The sequence below is a fragment of the Littorina saxatilis genome, linkage group LG1 (genome assembly GCF_037325665.1).
Source record: "Littorina saxatilis isolate snail1 linkage group LG1, US_GU_Lsax_2.0, whole genome shotgun sequence".
Taxonomy (NCBI): Eukaryota; Metazoa; Mollusca; class Gastropoda; order Littorinimorpha; family Littorinidae; genus Littorina; species Littorina saxatilis.
Window position 1 is genome coordinate 29,827,334 of NC_090245.1, and position 20,759 is coordinate 29,848,092.

Here is a 20,759-nt window from a genome sequence, read left to right on the forward strand (position 1 = left end):
ATCCGACACCGATTAAACAACCATTAAAAATCGCTAATTTTTTTGCCTGATGTATGTTTAAAGTCTGATAAAACAAATGTGTTAAAACCAGAGAAATCGATCGTAGCGTTGTTAAGATACAGCCTCCTGAATATGTTGACTTTTCACGGTTTTTTTGTAAATCAAGGTAGGCTATTGGATATGGTATCTAACCGATTAATTAAATCACAACTACTTGTTTTTGTGTGTGGCGTAAATACCGACTTTGTGCACATAAAAATCATGGTTTTTGTTATGAATAAGTGTTATCATTCTTAGTGAAATGGCTAATATTCGTTAATATACATGACGTTTTACGTGCTAAAATTAGACCAGCTGCTCAATTCAACTGAATATATTTGCTAATAGAACCATTAAATTTTCCAGAAAAGTTGACATAAAACAAACCTGGGTCTACACAATAAGATATCAAAAAAGAATAAAAATCGATCGTTACATTTTTGCACAAGTTTACAAAACGTAACCCTAACCCCATTTTGAATTTTGGTACAAAGAAAGGTAAACATTATGACACTCGTTGCAAATGAAAAATATGGTTAAATCTAATGATTTTTTTTCCTGTTATATGTTCAGTGCGTGTTACATCAAATTAATATTGTAAGGCCTCTGTCCGTGTTTCCGTCCGGCGTCCGTCAGTCTGTTCGTCCGTCCGTCCGTCCGTCTATCCGTTACACTTTTGACCGCTAATAACTCCTGTGTTTATGGGCCCGTTGTCTTCAAATTTGGAATGACATATACCATTGTTAAAAACCTGATTTTCTTCCATTTTTGAAGGTCATAAAAGGTGGGGGTGTTCCACTGTATTGTGAAGTCTCGGTCCTTTAAACTGCAGATCCCCTCCCTCCGGGAAGCGGCAGGTGCAGGAGCCGTGAGCCTTTTTCTCCTTTATTTGGTGTTTAACGTCGTTTTCAACCGTTCAAGGTTATATCGCGACGGGGAAAGGGGGGAGATGGGATAGAGCCACTTGTTAATTGTTTCTTGTTCACAAAAGCACTAATCAAAAAATTGCTCCAGGGGCTTGCAACGTAGTACAATTATATGACCTTACTGGGAGAATGCAAGTTTCCAGTACAAAGGACTTAACATTCCTTACATACTGCTTGACTAAAATCTTTACAAACATTGACTATATTCTATACAAGAAACACTTAACAAGGGTAAAAGGAGAAACAGAATCCGTTAGTCGCCTCTTACGACATGCTGGGGAGCATCGGGTAAATTCTTCCCCCTAACCCGCGGGGGGTAGCCGTGAGCCGCCAAGTCTACCTGGAGCACCTCGTCAGAGAATCTTCAACATTGTCCTTAGAAGTGAGTCTCACTGGTTTGAAGAATCATTTTTGATTTCCCTCAAGAGTACTCGCTTTGGGAGGATGGTTACAGACTTTGGGACTGTGGTAATGTGAACAAGGCACAGCATAGTTTGCACCCTAAAAGGAGTCTGGATGACAAGAAGATCTATAAAAGCCCAGAGACAGTACATTACTTTACTTTACTTTATTTGGTGTTTAACGTCGTTTTCAACCGTTCAAGGTTATATCGCGACGGAGACAGTGACATACAGCCATAAGTTACAATTAGAGCTACAGGTACCACTGAATTCCTTGAATCCATTGTATTGTGTTTATTTGAGAGCAGAAATTCCTTCGCTTCCCCCTCCTTCTTATCATCATCATCATCATCATCATCATCATCATCATCACCACCATCATCATCATCACCATTATCATCATCATTTTGATTTTAAGAGAGGTTCAGATACAAAGAATGTTTTAAAAGATGGTCAGATGCAGATTATTTGTTGTAACGGAGGGCCAGACGGATTGAGATGGAGTTGCACCAGGCTGTCAACCCTTCAACCACTGAGGCGTGGAAGAACTGGCGCACCAACCGCTCGGTGTTCGAGGAAATTGGGTCAGACGACCTGCGGTTCGACCCCCAGTGTAACGTGCAATGGACAAGAAGCGGAGTCGGTCTGTTCACCTCAAAGACACGGGACAACAACTGTGTCTTCCCTTTCTTTGGTCAGCAGGTCAGCTTTCACTCTAATCTACTGTTTAACTGTTTTGATTTTATGCTTTTGTGCAATATCATTTTGTGATTGCAGGCCTAAACTGAGACAAATGCCTGTTTTGTCAGGACAGACTCTCTTCTTTCATTTCCCCTTATTTTTGACTGCTATATGTACACGGTGATGCCTCTGATAAGTGGACGCCTTTGGGGCCAGCCAAAAAAGTGTTCTCACGTTGCAGGTGTCCTTATTGGCAGGTATAATTGAATTGGGTTTCTACACCGAGAGAACCCAGAAAAAGGTGTCATTTGAAGTCAAAAACTAAATAATTTGGTGTGTGTGTGTGTGTGTGCTCAGTTGAGTGCGTGCACACGTGTGTCTGTGTTCTTGCATAAGTAATTGCACGAAGAGATGTTAGCAAAGGTCAATCCTAGTTCGAAGCAAGGTACAGACTGATACTCTTTTGTGTGAAAACGAGCACAGGTATGAAGGGTTTGCATGAAGAAATAAAATTACAGTACGGTTGGGTGGGGCAAAGGTGGGACTGGGAGACAAAGCGGTCCGATATACACCAACTGAGACAGCGGCTGCACTGAAGTGTGTCACATCAGGTTGAAGGAAGCAACAGCTTCATCAGGAGAAAGAGGTACTGTAGTACCTGTAATAAAAGGAAGCTGTTGGGACAAGCAAAAAATGTCCTTACAATGCAGGTGGCTTGTCAGATAGACATATTTTGCTTAAGATAACAGACACACGGGCGGAAATCAAAAAGTGTCTTTTCTCTAGGAGGTGCTCTTTCATTTGAGCATAGACTCTAATATAGGTCCCTGACTTGAGGGACTTCACATCGCAGGTACAAGTGTACCAGGTCATTATTAGACAACATAGTGGAACAAAACTGACTGTTTGGGATACAAATTTGATTGCGTTTTGCAATGACATGCACTTGTTGCGTTTTAGTTTTTCTTATTTTATTGTCGATTTTAACGCAGGAACCTTGCTTTTGTGAATTTGATTTTTGGGGGGTGTCTGTCTTGTAGGTTCCTCTGTATAGACACTACATTACGTAAAATCAATCTGTTTGCTGAATACGGCAGGGGAATGAATGGCCTTTCCAGTCAAATAACTGGTTTTACAATAAACGGCCTCATCACAAGGATCTGCACTTAAATCGAAAATTTTAATAATAAATTTTCATTTGATTAATATACTTACCCGAATCACATATAAGCATTGACGTAGTCAGAGATGCTAAGGTCTGAAAATCGCTACCCGGAAGCAACCCCACAACAAAAAAGTGTAAGAGGAAGCGAAGCTAAGGACGCTTGCCATGGGGGTTACCTCCCATTGGTGTGAACTACGTCACTACCGCTTCCCGAGCACGTGGTAGAACCCATACGACTTTTTCAGCTCAGAGGAGAAGGTCGCATTTTCTTTCGCTCTCGTGGCTATCTGTTTGCTGTTTGCTCGGCACCCACCGGCCACGTTACCCGTCTGCTTGCTTGCTGCTTCGTAGTTGGTGAGCTCGTTCCAGTTAATCTTGTCGACTAGCGTTTATTGTTCGTTCTACTGAATTTTCGTCCTTTTTCGGACTTCGAATTTGTCAGTAGGTTGTTGTTCGGCCGCCATTTTGACTAGCGTGAGTTGCCTTTCTACTGAGCTTTTCGTCCGTGTTTGGACTTCGAACTGTTTCAGTAGTTTGTTGTTTAGCCGCCGTTTGGGTAGCTATTTTGACTAGCGTTTGTTGTTTCTTCCTGCTGAATTTTCGTCCGTTGTGGACTTCTAAATTTTTCAGTAGTAAGCTGGATTCTTTTTGGTCAGCATGGCTGACATTGAAAAGAAACGTAGTGTGAAGGCCGAGGGCAAGGGCAAGGGTCCTTCTAAGCCTAAGTCTTCTGCGTCTTCATCCAAACCCCCTGTGGTTGCTGTAGTTTCGGATCCGGCACATAATACGGTGTTGTCTGTGCCCATTTCTGCCCCTGAAGATGTCCGTGCTAGTTCACAGCCTAGTGTTAGTATGTCTTCTAGTTTGCCTTCTGTCTCGGCACCAGAGCCTAGTGCTTTGGTGTCGACTTTGATTAGCTCTCTGCTGCCAGAGATCCGCAGCCTCGTGCGCGAGGAGATGAAGCGCTCTGTTCCGTCTTCCAGCTCCGTCCTCCACCCGGAGGTGGGGGGCACGCGTTCCATGGCCGCTATTCGGATTCCGGCGGCCACATGGTCCAGAGGGGATCTCCCTGGATCTCCTCCGCCGCCCTCCTCTCCTGGCCCTTCGAACCGGTCCGCTGGCGCTCGTGACGCTGCAGGACATTCCCTTTTGGGAGACGGTTCTCGTCATGACCGGCATACTTTGTCTTTCGCTTGCGGGAGTGCAGGCCATGGACCTGCCTACGGGCATGCAGGCTTCCAGGCTCAGTTGGTCCAGTAGCCCCTCCACCCTTCCGAGGTGGGGACTGCTGGCTCCTCCGTTCCTGTGCCTTTGGTTTTCGATGCCTCTTCCTCTCACCCTCCTCTTAGTCAGGGGGTGAGGAGGGACAATTACCAGCAGGGAGGGTTTCCGGCTTCCGGTTTCCCCTCTCAGCGTTCCTTCACAGGCAACTACGGCTTCGAGCTATGCCCTTCGCTTGCCGCGTCGGACTCCAAGTCGGTCGACCATGAGCAGACGCGTTCTGGGTTTCCTGCCAGTCTCAAGGTGGCTCTTGAGTCTGCGGCCGAAGTCACTTCCAGATACTTCCCGGAAGGGGCCTCGTCTTCGGTGACTTCCTCCTCAGTTGCTCCGTCGGCGATGGCTAACTTCCGGTCTGAGAGAGAGGAGGAACACTACTTCCGTTTTGAGGAGTCGCCTTGGGTGGCTTTTCACCTCTCTCGCATTTTTGCCAAACCCGCTCCTTCCGGCAGCGGTCTGCCTCCAGTTCCAGTTCTGTTGCTGGTTGCCCATGGCTCAGCTCCGGAACGGGCACTGCCTTGGCTAGCCTCTCCCGCACAGGCTTCGACTTTCGTGCCCTCTGCGCAAAAAAAGCTTTCTCTGCCCAGGGTTTCTCGGAATTTGCTGTTGTCGTATGCTCTCCCGCGCTCACCCCTGCCGGTGTCGCCGGAGCTCCTCCCTCTTCTCGCTAAACCCCTGAAGAAGGACTCGGGTCTTCTGCTCTCTGAGCAGACTTCCTCTTCGGAGGAAATTGGACGACAACTGTTGGAACTGGCATCCATCTCCGGGACTATCCTCAGAGCGCTTTCTCGGGCGCTTACGGAGTCCCGGGACCCCTTTACGATCAGTAAAGAGCAGGACTCAGAGGACGTGGCTACCCTCCTCTCTTCCCTTGCCAGGGTGAACGAGGAACAGATGAGGTTGTCCCCCTACACTACGCCCATGTGGTCATGTGTAGGAGGGACTTGTTTCTCGCTCATTCCCAGTTCTCTGAGGAATCAACGAAAAACACCCTCCGGTCCTCACCCTTCGTTGACGAGTCTCTCTTCGGCCATCTGGCGCTTGACGCCAGAAAGCAGGAGAAAGAGACCAATAGAGACCAGCAGTTCTCTACGTTCGCTTTACAAGGGTTAAAGCGCTCCAGGCCGGCTCAGCCCAAGCAGTCTCAGCCCTCTGCTCAGACCAAGCCGGTTTCTCAGAAGAGACCTCGTGCTCCTTCCCGAGGTTCGAACAAGAGGTCTTCGACGAGCAGGGGTAGGGGCAGCTCTCGCGGCAAGCCCCACCCCCAATGAAGCGCTCCCGATCTCACCCCCCTCCCGCCCTCCACCTTGGTGATGGCGGGCGGCCCCTCCCGGGCACTGTTGCATTGGCTGGCTTCTACGCACAGCCAGTGGATAGTGGGAGTGGTGAGGTCGGGATTCCGCTTACTTTGGCTGGAGGACAAGGCCCCGCTTTCCAGGCGTCCTCCAGCTTTCAAGCCCCCCTTCTCACAAGAGGCAAGGGCCGTCCTACAGGCGGAGGTTGTCTCTCTGCTAGAGAAGGGTGTTGTGGAAGAGGTCTCCGACCACAGCTCACCGGGGTTCTACGGGCGGCTTTTCGCCGTCCCCAAGGCCTTGGGAGCTTGGCGCTCCGTCCTGGATCTATCGTTTCTCAATACTTTCTTGAGAACGATACGGTTCAAGATGGAGACGCCAGCCTCGGTCCGAGACGCTCTCTGTCCAGGAGACTGGGCGACCTCTATAGATCTGACGGATGCATATTTCCACATACTTGTGCATCTTGTGTTATATGTATGTGAAAATTCTGACTGAATAAATGGTAAAGAAACTTTTATGTTTCAAACAACCAAACTTAAAGGGCATGTGGGGGGGGGGTCTAGTCTTGCAACTCTAAAGCCTCATTCAATGCAAAGAGTGTGCTTTTTTATTTTTTATTCTTAAGCATCCACAATGTTCACACAGGAGTACCACAGGGGGACAGGAAATCTACTACTTTCTGTTTGAAATCATACTTTCATATATGCATACATACAATCTTTAACACCTTGCATAACAACAATACCAACAAAGAAAAATATTGGCACATATATAATATATGCACATGTACAAGAGCTCTTTTTTTTAAAGATCGACTTTCCTGACATTGTAACAATTAGCTAGGCTAACTGCTATCTGCAACATAAGAAAAATCATTAAAGTAGAAAAAATGAAAGTGCCTTTTGCATGTTGAACATTTTCAATGTATTCAAAATTGGAATGAAGCAGAAATAAATTGCTTGTGTCCACTTCATGACATATTTTTTGATTGTTGTGTTACAGTCATCAGGTGTAAGTATGTGAGCGAGCATATATATTCTGATGTCACAAATGAAAAACAGTAACTGAACACAATGTATGCCCTTCATGGAAAGGAAACAGAGCTGACTCTTTATGTCACAGATCCCCTCAAAACTATTCGCTAAGAAGTCATTTAAATTGATAACATGATGAATGTTGAGACCAATCAAAGAAACACACAAATGAACTTGCAGCACATTGCTTTTTAAAGGCTCACTTCTTCTTGTGAAAAAAGTTCGGCTCACCATCTCAGATCTGACCAGGCCTTGACATGTCTTCTTTCTTTATTTGGTGTTTTACGTCGTTTTCAACCACGAAGGTTATATCGCGACGGGGGAAGGGGGGAGATGCGATAGAGCCACTTGTCAACTGTTTCTTGTTCACAAAAGCACTAATCAAAAAATTGCTCCAGGGGCTGGCAACGTAGTACAATATATGACCTTACTGGGAGAATGCAAGTTTCCAGTACAAAGGACTTAACATTTCTTACATACTGCTCGACTAAAATCTTTACAAAAATTGACTATATTCTATACAAGAAACACTTAACAAGGGTAAAAGGAGAAACAGAATCCGTTAGTCGCCTCTTAGGACATGCTGGGGAGCATCGGGTAAATTCTTCCCCCTAACCCGCGGGGGGTAATTGTATTTTATGATGAATTAATTTCTTACAAAGCAACTAGTGGCTTTTACCGGAACATAAAACTATTTTCATAAAACTATTGCCACTGTGCACAGAGTGTTCATTTTTGCATGTGTTGAAGTTTGTTTGTTCGTTCATGGGCTGAAACTCCCACGGCTTTTACGTGTATGACCGTTTTTACCCCGCCATTTAGGCAGCCATACGCCGTTTTCGGAGGAAGCATGCTGGGTATTTTCGTGTTTCTATAACCCACCGAACTCTGACATAGATTACAGGATCTTTTTTGTGCGCACTTTTGGTCTTGTGCTTGCGCGTGTACACACGGGGGTGTTCGGACACCGAGGAGAGTCTGCACACAAAGTTGACTCTGAGAAATAAATCTCTCGCCGAACGTGGGGACGAACTCACGCTGACAGCGGCCAACTGGATACAAATCCAGCGCGCTACCGACTGAGCTACATCCCCGCCCCTGTGTTGAAGTGGAGGGCTGGTCTTATTCCATGTAAAAGCCTAGCCAGATCTGAGATGGTGAGCCCGAGTGTGTACAAGAGAAAGAGTGTGCCTTTAAGTACTGCAACATTGTCAAACATTTCTCTCCTAAAATGAAACAAAATCACAGTTCCTACACTTTTTGTTGTTGTATTCTGTGACCACAATTTAAAAAGAAAATCAAAATGAAGCATACATAAGAGCTTAATTTCTTTTTAAACTCCTCATCACACACTCTGAGCAAGAAAAAACAACAGTACAAGACGGAAAATTACTTTTTTTTTCTCCAATGAAATGGATGATAAAAATGTTTTATGTGAAATAGCAAGGCACATTCAATTGTGTTCTACTGATTATCATGTTGTACAGACACACGCAAGGCTGACTAATGTGACTGCAGCAAATACTATGGCTTAACGTCAACTCCTTTTGAAGCACACACACGCACACACACACACACACACACACTTCAAAACAACATCAATAAAACTTTTGAGGAACTACGGTTTTGCACACAGTTTTTCAGCTTCAGGTTTCTGTATCTGGATTTACATAGTCACAATATTCCTTCCTTCTGTCTTCACGTCCATATTTTCACAAAACAAAAGCCTGCTAGTTAAGAATTACTGTCAAAGGTTTCATCTCCATCATATCTGACCTTCCTTCAACTTTTGACCACGCTAAACCAGAAATCATACTAGCCATTTTTACAAACAGTATTGCTGTACATGTCCTGACTTTCACAGAAAACCAGTCACTCTGTTACCCCAACCAGTTAAAACCGCAATGGTTTCATTATATGTGTCGGAAAGAAACTGGTCAAATGAAATATCAACTGGTTTGTTTGAACAGTTGCTGAATACATAACCGGTAAAATACTGAACATTTCTGGTAAACACTACCCCTGATAAACCCAAAACTGTTGGCATCAACTTGCAAAACCAGGCCAGCTAGCCAGTCAGAAAATTAAACAGTCACCCAAAGCTAGCACCTTCCCCTATGGTGGTTATTATGAGTTGTTTCTAATATGCTGACTGTTAGCAAATGATAACAAGACATGTCGAGAAAAAAGATATCAAGCATGAGCCTTTTAGGCGAATGTTGATATCGTTTGTGAGACATGTCTGTTATCATTTGCTAACAGTCAGCATATTAGAAATAACAGTTTTATTACCGTTTAATTCGACCAAAAGAAATTTTGAAGCGACCCCGCGAATTAGACAGAACAGCCGCAAGCGCTTCTACCTGATTATGCCTGTCAGTCAAAGATTTCTCGTGACCTGAGTCAGCCAATCAGAGTAACACACCTGACATGATTAATATTCACAGGTCAAATGCCTTTGACACACGACAATCTCACAAGATAAATCATGTTGAACATGCGTTTCGGTTTCTTCGCTTTTTCTCGTTGAACAGAGAGCGACAGATTTAGAACCGACTCCAGACGGATGGAAAATGACGTAAAGATACATTTGACATAAAGCGAGTGACGCAATTTCACTTGATTTTTCCGAACTTTGATCATTTAGATTTCAAGTGAGCCGTCGGCATGCACACTCAGACGATGGGCGGTGCCTTGCTGTTCCGTAACGCACCCACCGACAAAACTCGCTTTTCAGTATTTTTTAGATAAAGAGAATATTATCTGACAGCATTTGAAGTGTCATTCTTTAGAATAAATCACGCTGATATTGTTGAAATACATTTTTACTTTGTCTTGTTAATTTTTAGCGTGATAAACAAAAAGGGTCCCTGCCTGAACGTTATAACATTTAGAGGGTCACCTAGAATCCGTCCTGATTGGTCAAAAAGCCATATGGGGCACTGAATTGGTAATAAACAACAATAATGCCCTTTCTTTGCTCAGTGCTGGCATCATTAATTACAATTAGCTTCATGGCTACCTTTGAAACACTAAAACACACACACAAACTGATAAGCAAATATTCTTTACACCCTACACACAAGTTCCTACTACAATTTACTTTTTGTCAATACTTAGGTGGATGGTTCTATTATCACAGATTGATTTGGCTCGTGCAGTCTTCACAAGCATGACACTTTGAGACAGTGCTGTTGGTAAGAGCTTTCAACAGCATAACAAAGCAGAAATAAAATACAGTGACAAAATTATGCAGAAAGTGAGAATGGAGGAGCCTGATGTCTTGATTTCAGTTCCAGTAGCTGGAACAATTTCTTTCCTTCTTTTTTGTAATTTTGTAACATATGAACGGTAGCATGCGCCAACCAACTATTAAAATCTAGGCTAATTTGTAAAACTGGATAGAAACATTTAAATACACATTGCATAATTTGATATATTAAAAAAGAACAGGAGCGCAAAAAACGTCAATGCTTAAAATGACACAAACCATTACATGTGGTATGTGACACCAGTATGCATATATGCAGAGATTTTTCAGTGGAACATTCCTTCTGGTGTAATCGATCACGATGACCATCTTGGATGTGTCCTGGTTTTTGCACTTGATTAGCACATCCTTCAACTCAAACACATGCCAACAAATCAGCAGTCTGGCTGCTTCCTTTGCCGAGTGTGACTTTGTTGTTTGAATTAACTTCAAAAGAAATGCCTCCTTCAACATGCAAAATCAATTTACCAAAAAATTCTAACTCTGCACGGAATGCAGCCACATTTTATAATTTTGACGTTTGTCCAACTCCAAGTGAAAAAATTGCTCTTGTTCCACGAAAAACGCCCCGACAGATCTGCGGCAGTAAACATGATTGTATACCCGGGAAGGACATTTTCTTTAAGGACTTGTTGAAACATGACCCCATTCTGATAATCATCGGTCCATGCCGTATCGCCCATGTCTCTCTGACAGGGTGCATAATTACTGCGCAGAATCTATTAAAACAAGAATACAGAGTTATCTCCCATGTTTTTTGCTAATGTTTCTGAGAATAGACGAACCGAGACGAAAGTGATTGCAGATTGGCCGACTTCGACAGTGATCTTCGTTCTGTTCTTCACAGTTATGATTAAGACATAGTTCTAAGGTTAAAACAAGTCGAAATGTTGAGACTGCTGTGGGAAGAAGACCGTGATATTGTTTCATCACTCCCAACTGGTTAGGAAAAAGTATCGTCTGCTTCGTATCGTCTGCTTTGTAGCCAAAGTTGATTATCACGTGACACTTTTGCCATATTTAGAGTTGTTTGCACAGTAAATACACCCGCGAAAGATAGCTCGCTTGAAACTGTCTTACATATCAATTCCTTTGTAATTTAAAAATTACACAACACCATGAAAAACCATTATCGACGATTGCGAATCTGCTTATATCAATAACACATTACGAAAAGCTCTAAATATGTAAAAAATCGATTTCTTACCCACAGAAAGAAAACCAAGGCATCCTGTCAGGGATAAATGAGACCCGAAGGGAAGTAACTCATTTTACCCGAGTTCAGGATGACATGACCCAGGCAATGGGTGGAATGTAACACAAAAGCACCAATGCAAACAACATCACTGTGAATGCAGCATGAATGTGACACAACAAGAAACAGTTTCACTTTACCTAACACTTTTCTTTTCCACAAGTTACTGTTTCATCTGTTTACATGTTCTCTGAATAGTCCACAAGAGAACCGAAAGAATCAAGCTTCACTGTTTTGCATATATATGAATCTGAAACACATGGAACCAACCATTTCCACCAATAGCAAAAACTGCCTTGACATACATTGTTAAACATAAAATGCATCCACAGTGACAGCAACAACAAAAAATAGTATAATTCACAAAAACTCACCCACACATCTGAACAAAGGGGAGAGAGAGAGAGAGAGAGAGAGAGAGAGAGAGAGAGAGAGAGAGAGAGAGAGAGAGAGAGAGAGAGAGAGAGAGAGAGAGAGAGAGAGAGAGAGAGAGAGAGAGAGAGAGAGAGAGAGAGAGCAAGAGCCTAAAGGGGATGGTGAACATTTAAAAAGTTCCAAATTCTTACAACAAAGCTTAAAATAGCAATCCATAAAAACTGGCACACATACGAAAAAGTATTATTAACTTCACACACTCACTCACCTCCACTCACAATCTCTCTCACTCTTACACCCACATTAATCACCCTAACAAACACACTATCTCTCGCTCTCACATACCCACCCCATCCCCCCACAATCTCTCTCTCTCTCACATCCACACCACCACAAACACACACTCTCTCTCTTGATCTTACACCCCCACAAAACAAACACTTTCTCTTTCTCACACACCCAAATTTGAATTACCTGAAGGTCCAAAACACAACACTAAAAAGCCCACATCACAGTAGGACACCTCAATGATTGGGAAAGGAGAAGAGATCGCCGGCAGACGGCAGTGGTGCAAGACCCCCTGTGACGTCAGGCAGCTTGGTTAGATCTGGCAGGTTCTGAATGTGAGACAGTAGTTCTTGCCGAACTGAAGCTACCCTGGCCAACTTGCCCTTGTAATCCTGGAAAAGGACAGTAGGCAGGTTTCACGGTATTGAGACATTCTATTGACTGCACAATGTGCTCTGATTTCTAACTTGCTGAACCAATTTTCTCAGTGTTTTTTTTTATATGCAATGCACAAATGTGTCATTTTGAATACAATTCTGAAAAAAAAAATCGTTTGAGTTGTTTTGTTGGCATTTTATGCACATGTGTTTGGTAGAGATCGTGTGAATCCTGACAGACGCCATTTCCTTCTGCATGACAGAAGCCAACCATTGATGTGAAAATTGAAACGAAAAGGCACTCAATTCACACTGAATGGTCATATTTGATAGCAGAGCTGCAATATCTAACCATACAAACAAAAACAAAAGCACAAATATGAATTTTGCATTACATATTTTGCACACAAAAAATCGAATCGAGAACTGGAAGCTGTCTGTCCGAAAAACTAAGTCTTCACAGATAAACCAAGTAAGCTTATTTTACCACAAGAAATGATAACATGATTTTATTTTGACATTGAAAACACACCTTTATAGTCTGTACTTCATAGGAAAGCATTTACAATGACCGAAATTTCGCGAAATTCCGCGCCGTGTCCATTTCTTGGAATGTCTGACCGTCGTCTGTCAGGGGTTTCCAACGATCGCTACTTTCACTTTCGTTGTCATTTTCGGGCAATCCTATGCCGTATGTGACATATTACACACTTTTCACAGTTGAGGCCGAAGGCGTGATTTGTGATTATTTTTTTCAGGTGAGATTTTATTGTTTTTGTTGTCTTTTTGTCGAGTAATATGCTGTCTGTCAGCCAACGATCGCTACCACACGATCGCTACCTCTTCATGCTCGATCAGATTTTTAGCTTTTTCAATGATTATAGAAGTTTGATTAACGTTTCCTTTGCAGTTCTGGATCGGTAGGGTAAAGGTATCTAATTTCGACATAAGATCTTGGGGGTACCTAAATCCGACCGATTTTCCAAGTCACATCAATGACGAGGTGCGCACGTCATCACAACAGAAGGAATGACATTCATACACGGGCCATTCATGAACCGGTTGATGACGCGACTTTTACGGACCAATCGTTTTGTCGCGAGAGTTATTTGCGTCATCGGCACCGCGGCGCGAAAATTTGCCTTGCAAGTGTCTTCTAAAGTTTTAACGTTGAGGGGGGAATCGAGACAAGGGTGTGGTGTATGTGTGTGTGTGCGTGTAGAGCGATTCAGACCAAACTACTAGACCGATCTTTATGAAATTTTACATGAGTGTTTCTGGGAATGATATCCCCGGACGTTTTTTTCTTTTTATTTGATACATACCTTTGATGACGTCATATCCGGCTTTTTGTAAAAGTTGAGGCGGCCCTGTCACACCCTCATTTTTCAATCAAATTGATTGAAATTTTGGCCAAGCAATCATCGACAAAGGCCGGACTTCGGTATTGCATTTCAGCTTGGTGGCTTAAAAATTAATTAATGACTTTGGTCATTAAAAATCTGAAAATTGTAAAAAAAAAAAATAATTTATAAAACGATCCAAATTTACGTTCATCTTATTCTTCATCATTTTCTGATTCCAAAAACATATAAATATGTTATATTTGGATTAAAAACAAGCTCTAAAAATTAAAAATATAAACATTATGATCAAAATTAAAGGCACAGTAAGCCTCCCGTAAACCATCACAGATACGGTCAGTTTTTACACACAGTACAAACACCCTTTCATTTAAACACTCACCGATTGAGAACATCCTAGGTGCCCTCCGTAAAGAGCGAACAATTTTCAAAGAATTTATTTTTGCGTGGTTTATCTTACCCCTGAGCCATCGTGAACTCGTGTCATCCAGTTTCCCTTTTTCACAATGTAGTCGTCAGTTAGTCATTTGAATGTGACTCGATGTGAGCTTATCTACAATAGCACGTTTTTATGCACGAAACAAACGGCTGTGGTTCACAAGAACTCTAGCGATGGCTTTTGACTGTTGAGAGGAACGGCGATATGCACTGTAAACCGTCGTCTGCGACGACCCTTGCGTGACCCTGCTTCCGGGCTTTTCTGATCTTGTCTTGATGAAAAACAAATTCTTTTATGATTAAAGAATGTTGTAACAAGCTGTCAATTTATTATTTAGATTTTAAAAGTTAGGTCTAGCGCAAAAACGCACCACGGTCCAAAAACATTCTGATAATCATCGATCCACGGCTATCGACAGTTTACATCGATAGAAGGGAAGTAACTCATTTTTGACCTGAGTTCAGAATGGGTCCAAAAAGTGTTCGAGACAATCTGCAAAATTAATTCTTTAAAAATTGCTCGCTCTTTACGTAGGGCACCTAGGATGTTCCCGTTTGGTGAGCGTTCAAATGGAAGGGTGTTTGTACTGTGTGTAAAAGCCTGACAGTATCTGTGATGGTTTACGGGAGGCTTACTGTCCGGGCGTGATTTCCGGTATCATATTCATAACAGCCGTCCCGGCCAGCACCAAAACGAGGCGCAATTGTTGTTAAGGAGAAGTCCACGAAAATATATTCTTTGAAAATTTCTCACGCTCGACAGAAAGCAGCCAGGATGTTCCCGTTCGGTGAGCGTTCAAATGGAAGTATGCTTGTACTGTATGTAGACGCTCGGGGAGCTCTGTGATGGTACTGTGCCTTTAAATTTTCGAAATCAATTTAAAAACACTTTCATCTTATTCCTTGTCGGTTCCTGATTCCAAAAACATATAGACATGATATGTTTGGATTAAAAACACGCTCAGAAAGTTAAAACGAAGAGAGGTACAGAAAAGCGTGCTATCCTTCTCAGCGCAACTACTACCCCGCTCTTCTTGTCAATTCCACTGCCTTTGCCACGAGCGGTGGACTGACGATGCTACGAGTATACGGTCTTGCTGAAAAATTGCATTGCGTTCAGTTTCATTCTGTGAGTTCGACAGCTTGACTAAATTTTGTATTTTCGCCTTACGCGACTTGTTCTTCTTTGTTTCTGTTTTTCGACGGCATAATTGGATGACCAAGCAGGCACGGCTACCTACTAAAGTCGTGTTGAGGCAGGCTTTGTTTAGGGATCCTTCTATCTCCCCCCTCCCTATGTGAGGAGAGTAGTTAGGGTACCCACAGGTCTTTGGTGGTAAGCCTTCAGTTTGTGTGCGTCACTTATGTGCGTGTTTTTTGTTGTGTGTTTTTTCCACTTAAAATAAAAGTAGATTTGTTTAACATTCTGTATTCATATATGTATGCAATTGATTATTATTTCATATCAAAATGAGTGAGTGTCTTTTTATGAACAAAAAAGTGTTCCTTGTTAATGAAACAGGTATCTTGGCTCTTCTTGCCGTTTTCTAAATTAGGGGGTATCGATAGTATAAGTTTATTTCTGCCATTAAAAAAATGATAAAGAAGTACTTATCTGTTTTTATCTTGTACACACATAAATACACTTTCAAAACATGTGACTTTTGTTAGTGTATGGAGACCTTGAAATGTGAAAAAAAACATTTCGCCGGCCGGTTTAGGTGAAAATGGCGTTCTGATCAAGGACAGCATCATGCAAACATATAGACAGCCTCAGGCAAGGAACTTTGTTGTGAAAATCTGTTATATGTTTAAACTTTATGTAAATCATTTAGTATTAGTGGTTTTCTGTCTTCTTTCTGGAGTCAGGCTTGCATCAAGTTTGTTTGATAGATTTTCACGTTTTGGGGGCAACTTTCGTTTCGCTTGATTTTCTATGGAAAATAAGACTCTGCGTATAATTTTTTTCTTTGTTTTGTGTGGTACTGATCCTAATTAATTACAATAACATCCATGTTCACAGTATTTCACAGTTTTATGTTTGACTGGAAGTGTGAGAAAATGGGAAATGGCTGAAATCAATACCGTGAAACCTGCCAGTAACAAAAATCATGATTTGTTTAGAATGTTTTATCCTAGACAAAACCAAACATGCACTACTACACAAACCTGGTGGTCTTTGAGGTGGATGAACAAACAAATAACAATGAAACTAAAATGAACTCACCTTAGCTTGACGTTCCTTTGATCTTAAGATGGCTAGAGGAAGGAAAACAAGTCGCGTAAGGCGAAAATACAATATTCAGTCAAGTAGCTGTCGAACTCACAGAATGAAACTGAACGCAATGCCATTTTTCAGCAAGACCGTATACTCGTAGCATCGTCAGTCCACCGCTCATGGCAAAGGCAGTGAAATTGACAAGAAGAGCGGGGTAGTAGTTGCGCTAAGAAGGATAGCACGCTTTTCTGTACCTCTCTTTGTTTTAATTTTCTGAGCGTGTTTTTAATCCAAACATATCATATCTATATGTTTTTGGAATCAGGAACCGACAAGGAATAAGATGAAAGTGTTTTTAAATTGATTTGGACAATTTAATTTTGATAATAATTTTTATATATTTAATTTTCAGAGCTTGTTTTTAATCCAAATATAACATATTTATATGTTTTTGGAATCAGCAAATGATGGAGAATAAGATAAACGTAAATTTGGATCGTTTTATAAATTTTTATTTTTTTTTACAATTTTCCGATTTTTAATGACCAAAGTCATTAATTAATTTTTAAGCCACCAAGCTGAAATGCAATACCGAAGTCCGGGCTTCGTCGAAGATTACTTGACCAAAATTTCAACCAATTTGGTTGAAAAATGAGGGCGTGACAGTGCCGCCTCAACTTTCACGAAAAGCCGGATATGACGTCATCAAAGACATTTATCAAAAAAATGAAAAAAACGTTCGGGGATTTCATACCCAGGAACTCTCATGTCAAATTTCATAAAGATCGGTCCAGTAGTTTAGTCTGAATCGCTCTACACACACACACACACACACAGACACACAGACACACACACACACACACGCACATACACCACGACCCTCGTTTCGATTCCCCCTCGATGTTAAAATATTTAGTCAAAACTTGACTAAATATAAAAAAGTAAAGACACTACAAAATGTACCTCTAGCTGCCTTTCTGTGTCTTGCATCTGTGTCTTGACATTGTTGACAAAGCCGCGGAGCAGAAACGCCACCTGCCTCCTCTCCTCCAGTTCTGACGTCAGACGTTGATTGTATTCCGACAGGAGCAAGCATGCATCATTCACTTGTTTTGACAGACGTTCTGCTGATTTCATATCTGCAGAAAAAAAAATGGTGAATAAAAATAATAACTAAAAGATGGGAGGTAGAACAATTATATTTAGAAACTTGGCCTTTTCAAAGTTGACAGAAGTACTATTCACAGACACGAACTAAAATAACTCCTCTGTGCAATTTTGTAACACCCCACGGCCCTCCCATCCATTCAAAGTAAAAGCCACAAACTGAGAATTCTACCAACTCTTTGTAACAGATTGTGATATTTTGCAAAATATAATATAGGCAACTTCAATCCTCTTCATTTCAATCAAAACTGAAATTTCAAGTCTATAGCATTATCAAACAGAATAATGATCTTATTCAGTTTAGCAAGCATTCAATAAGAACATATAATTCTAGACCACAATGTTTAATTCGAGGTAAGAGGTACCTTGGATTTTCTCCAGGTGGGATATATCAGACACCTCTAATGGCAAGGCTGCAATTTTTTCCCGAATGGCTGCATCACAGGACGCTGAGTGTTCAAGGTCTGAAAGTCGTTTCACCAGTTCTTCTGCCTGTATCAGAAAAAAGAAAGTAAAGGCAAAAGGTCAATTTTCTCAAAAGAGATGAGTCAAGATTATACTATAGAAGGAATGAAAGATAATTCAAGATAAGAAAAAGCATGCACAACAATAAATGCAAAGTCCTGTATTATTTTCAACTGTCTAAACTGTCAAAGTAAGAAAATAAAAATGTGAACATACACCTAACAAGCTTTCGGTGATTGACAAAATTGCAGCTTCCGCTTTAGTTTACTCCATTTTGTTCTGAAACAGACAACTCATTATTTCTTGTAAAGATATTTTTATAGCCTCATATGATTTCACAGAAGGGAAGATACATGTAGTCAGCTTTACTTTCTGCTATTGTAATAGCATAAAACCTTAGCTTTAAGCTCACGTCATCCTCTAATTTGTTTTAAACAGAATTATTCACCACAATCAAAATCAATTGAAAGAACTGTGCTGCAGTCAAAACTACACTCTCACATTTTGCTCTTGTTACCACAAGTAACTCACATCAATATTATCTGAAGGTATATGAGCCTGGGCGGCTTCTACTTCCTGCAAGAGGGACAACTCTGGCTCCTTTTTGCTCTTCTTCGCTTGTCTTTCCAGCACTTGTCTTTCCAGCACTGGCTTTTCCTCCACTTTTGGAGATTCCTCCTTGCCTTCTGCACAAAAATAAATGTTTTGTTTGCAATTTTTTTTTTAATGTCTGAAAGAGGGACACTCCATGTTTTATTTTAGGCCTCTTGCAAGCGCATACGCCTGCTCTGCATATGAGCACTCACCCTTATACAAAAACCTGGGATAGATAGAAGAAAAAAGAGTGTGTGTGAGAGATTTCATTTGTTAACTTTTTTCTTCATGAACAAAATATTTTTACCTTATCAAGTTCTCCAACCCTATGCCTAAACCAGCAGGGATGTCGTTAGGCGTCGGACATCGGACATAGACCGATTAAAAGGCTCAAATGTCCGATTCACAAAGCCGCATGGCGGTCAGATGTCCTTTCAATTTCAACTGAGCGCGGTCATTGTCCGATAAGAACTCCATTCCTTCGGACAGTGTGTTATTTGATAATTTTCCTTTCATGATAGAAATCTTCAAAAAGCGACCGAGTGCTCTCGCGTACAGGTGCACCGAAGTTGTGCAGTACAGATCTTCCGATTTCCGAATCGTTTGCGGTATGATCCGTTTGCGTACACCCGTCTACAGCACACTAAAGTTAGGAGTACATAGACATAGAACACTTTATTATCTCAATTACGAGAAACTTGGGTGTGGTGTATCACAATAAAACGTAAGAACATAAATAAAATATCGAGGCGCAAATAGTCAGCTCATAAATAGTTAAGGTTAGGATCATAATATCAAAACTAATCTCTCTCTCTCTCTCTCTCTCCCTCTACGGGAGACAACTCTAACTGACCAAGGCTCGCGTCTGCTTTAATTTGCTTTCGGTTAGAGATGAAGCGGACGGCACTGAATTATGCAACCGAAAAAAACAAAGCCTGCCAAAGAACAGCAAAAGCTGAACACGTTTGGCGTTTCAACGGCATCGTGTGCTACTTTAGGGCCAAGAACATGGGAAAACACGGCTAGCAATAGCATCATTCTGGAAAATGACAGTTCCAATGACAGTGTGTCCCCTGAAACCTCCACAATCACGGAAAGTAAAGTTTCGTCACTTGAAGATGGTGTCGGTACAGCAGGAAATTCACACAAACGCACTTTTATTTTTAATAAGGTTAACTATTCATGGCTGACCATGTTTAGTACTACGAGGTTGATTAGAATTTGACAGCAAAGGGACCATCTATATCTATAGGCAAAATGTTTTGTCGAATCTTTCAAGAAAAAGCTCTGTCAGGAAAGCATGCAGTTTGTGTGCCAATCAAAGTAAAAGTGCTGACGTTTTTGGTTGCTTTTTAGTTTGTATCTTTTTCGTGTGTGTCCTGTTTGAAACAAAAGTAATACACTGTAAAACAATATACGCACACAATGTTGGTGCATATACTCATATATGTGTGTGCGCACATGATTTTGTGTTTTGCACAAAATTATAATGTCCTATTAAAATGTCTGAAAGCAGTCAAATGTCCTATTCATGCCGAAGAGCTCAGGACATTTGTCCTATAGGTATGAATTTGTGGCAACATCCCTGAACCAGATGCTCAATTCTGCATGTCCAACCTCTTTTCTTTAAAGTTTAACTCAGTACACTTACATGTTACTAACGTGTTTTACTTTTGGCAACTCCCACCCTTTTTTTCTTTAAATTTATAGAACATTTTTCCCTGACAAAATTTTAGCAAATGCAGTAAATATGGAAATTTTAAATGAAATTATTTTTCAGTCTTACCCATTGCATGTTTGACTTTTTTGATCAAATGTTTGTCGTAGACTCCTCTCTCTTGCCAGATGTTCAACACCCTTCCAAGGGACTGCTTTGTCTTGTCCTCAGTACCCCTGTAATTGTAAAGAGCAAAAGAAAGAATCATGTGCATGTCATCTTATGAAAAGGGGCAGTGCTTATTGATCTTTTGCTATTTCTTCTTACATACATGTATTAGTCTATGAGAAAAAAGTACACTTTTGCCAAGTTATCATAAAATGCTAAATAGAGAGAGATACATAATGGACACTGTAGAATACCCTGTCATATAATATTGGACAAAGACAACTAAGAATAAGATACATGTAT

The 20,759-nt window shown here is 41.4% G+C and overlaps 1 protein-coding gene across 3 annotated transcripts in view; it reads right to left on the reverse strand.

Moving 5' to 3' along the window:
• LOC138966679 (regulation of nuclear pre-mRNA domain-containing protein 1B-like) overlaps window positions 1–20,759 on the reverse strand; it is a 183,023-nt gene that overhangs the window by 148,272 nt on the left and 13,992 nt on the right. For 2 of the 3 annotated variants that reach the window (XR_011455743.1, XR_011455742.1), the window contains exons 3-7: window positions 20,418–20,524; window positions 18,569–18,723; window positions 17,938–18,064; window positions 17,369–17,544; window positions 7,226–12,400 (exon numbers count right to left, since the gene is read on the reverse strand). Coding sequence is in view for 1 of the 3 variants with exons in the window: in XM_070338986.1 (XP_070195087.1) it covers window positions 12,245–12,400; window positions 17,369–17,544; window positions 17,938–18,064; window positions 18,569–18,723; window positions 20,418–20,524 (721 nt within the window). In the remaining 2 variants the exon portion in view is untranslated. Of the gene's footprint in view, window positions 1–6,369; window positions 12,401–17,368; window positions 17,545–17,937; window positions 18,065–18,568; window positions 18,724–20,417; window positions 20,525–20,759 lie in introns of those variants that run through there. The other variant, XM_070338986.1, reaches the window with a different exon arrangement.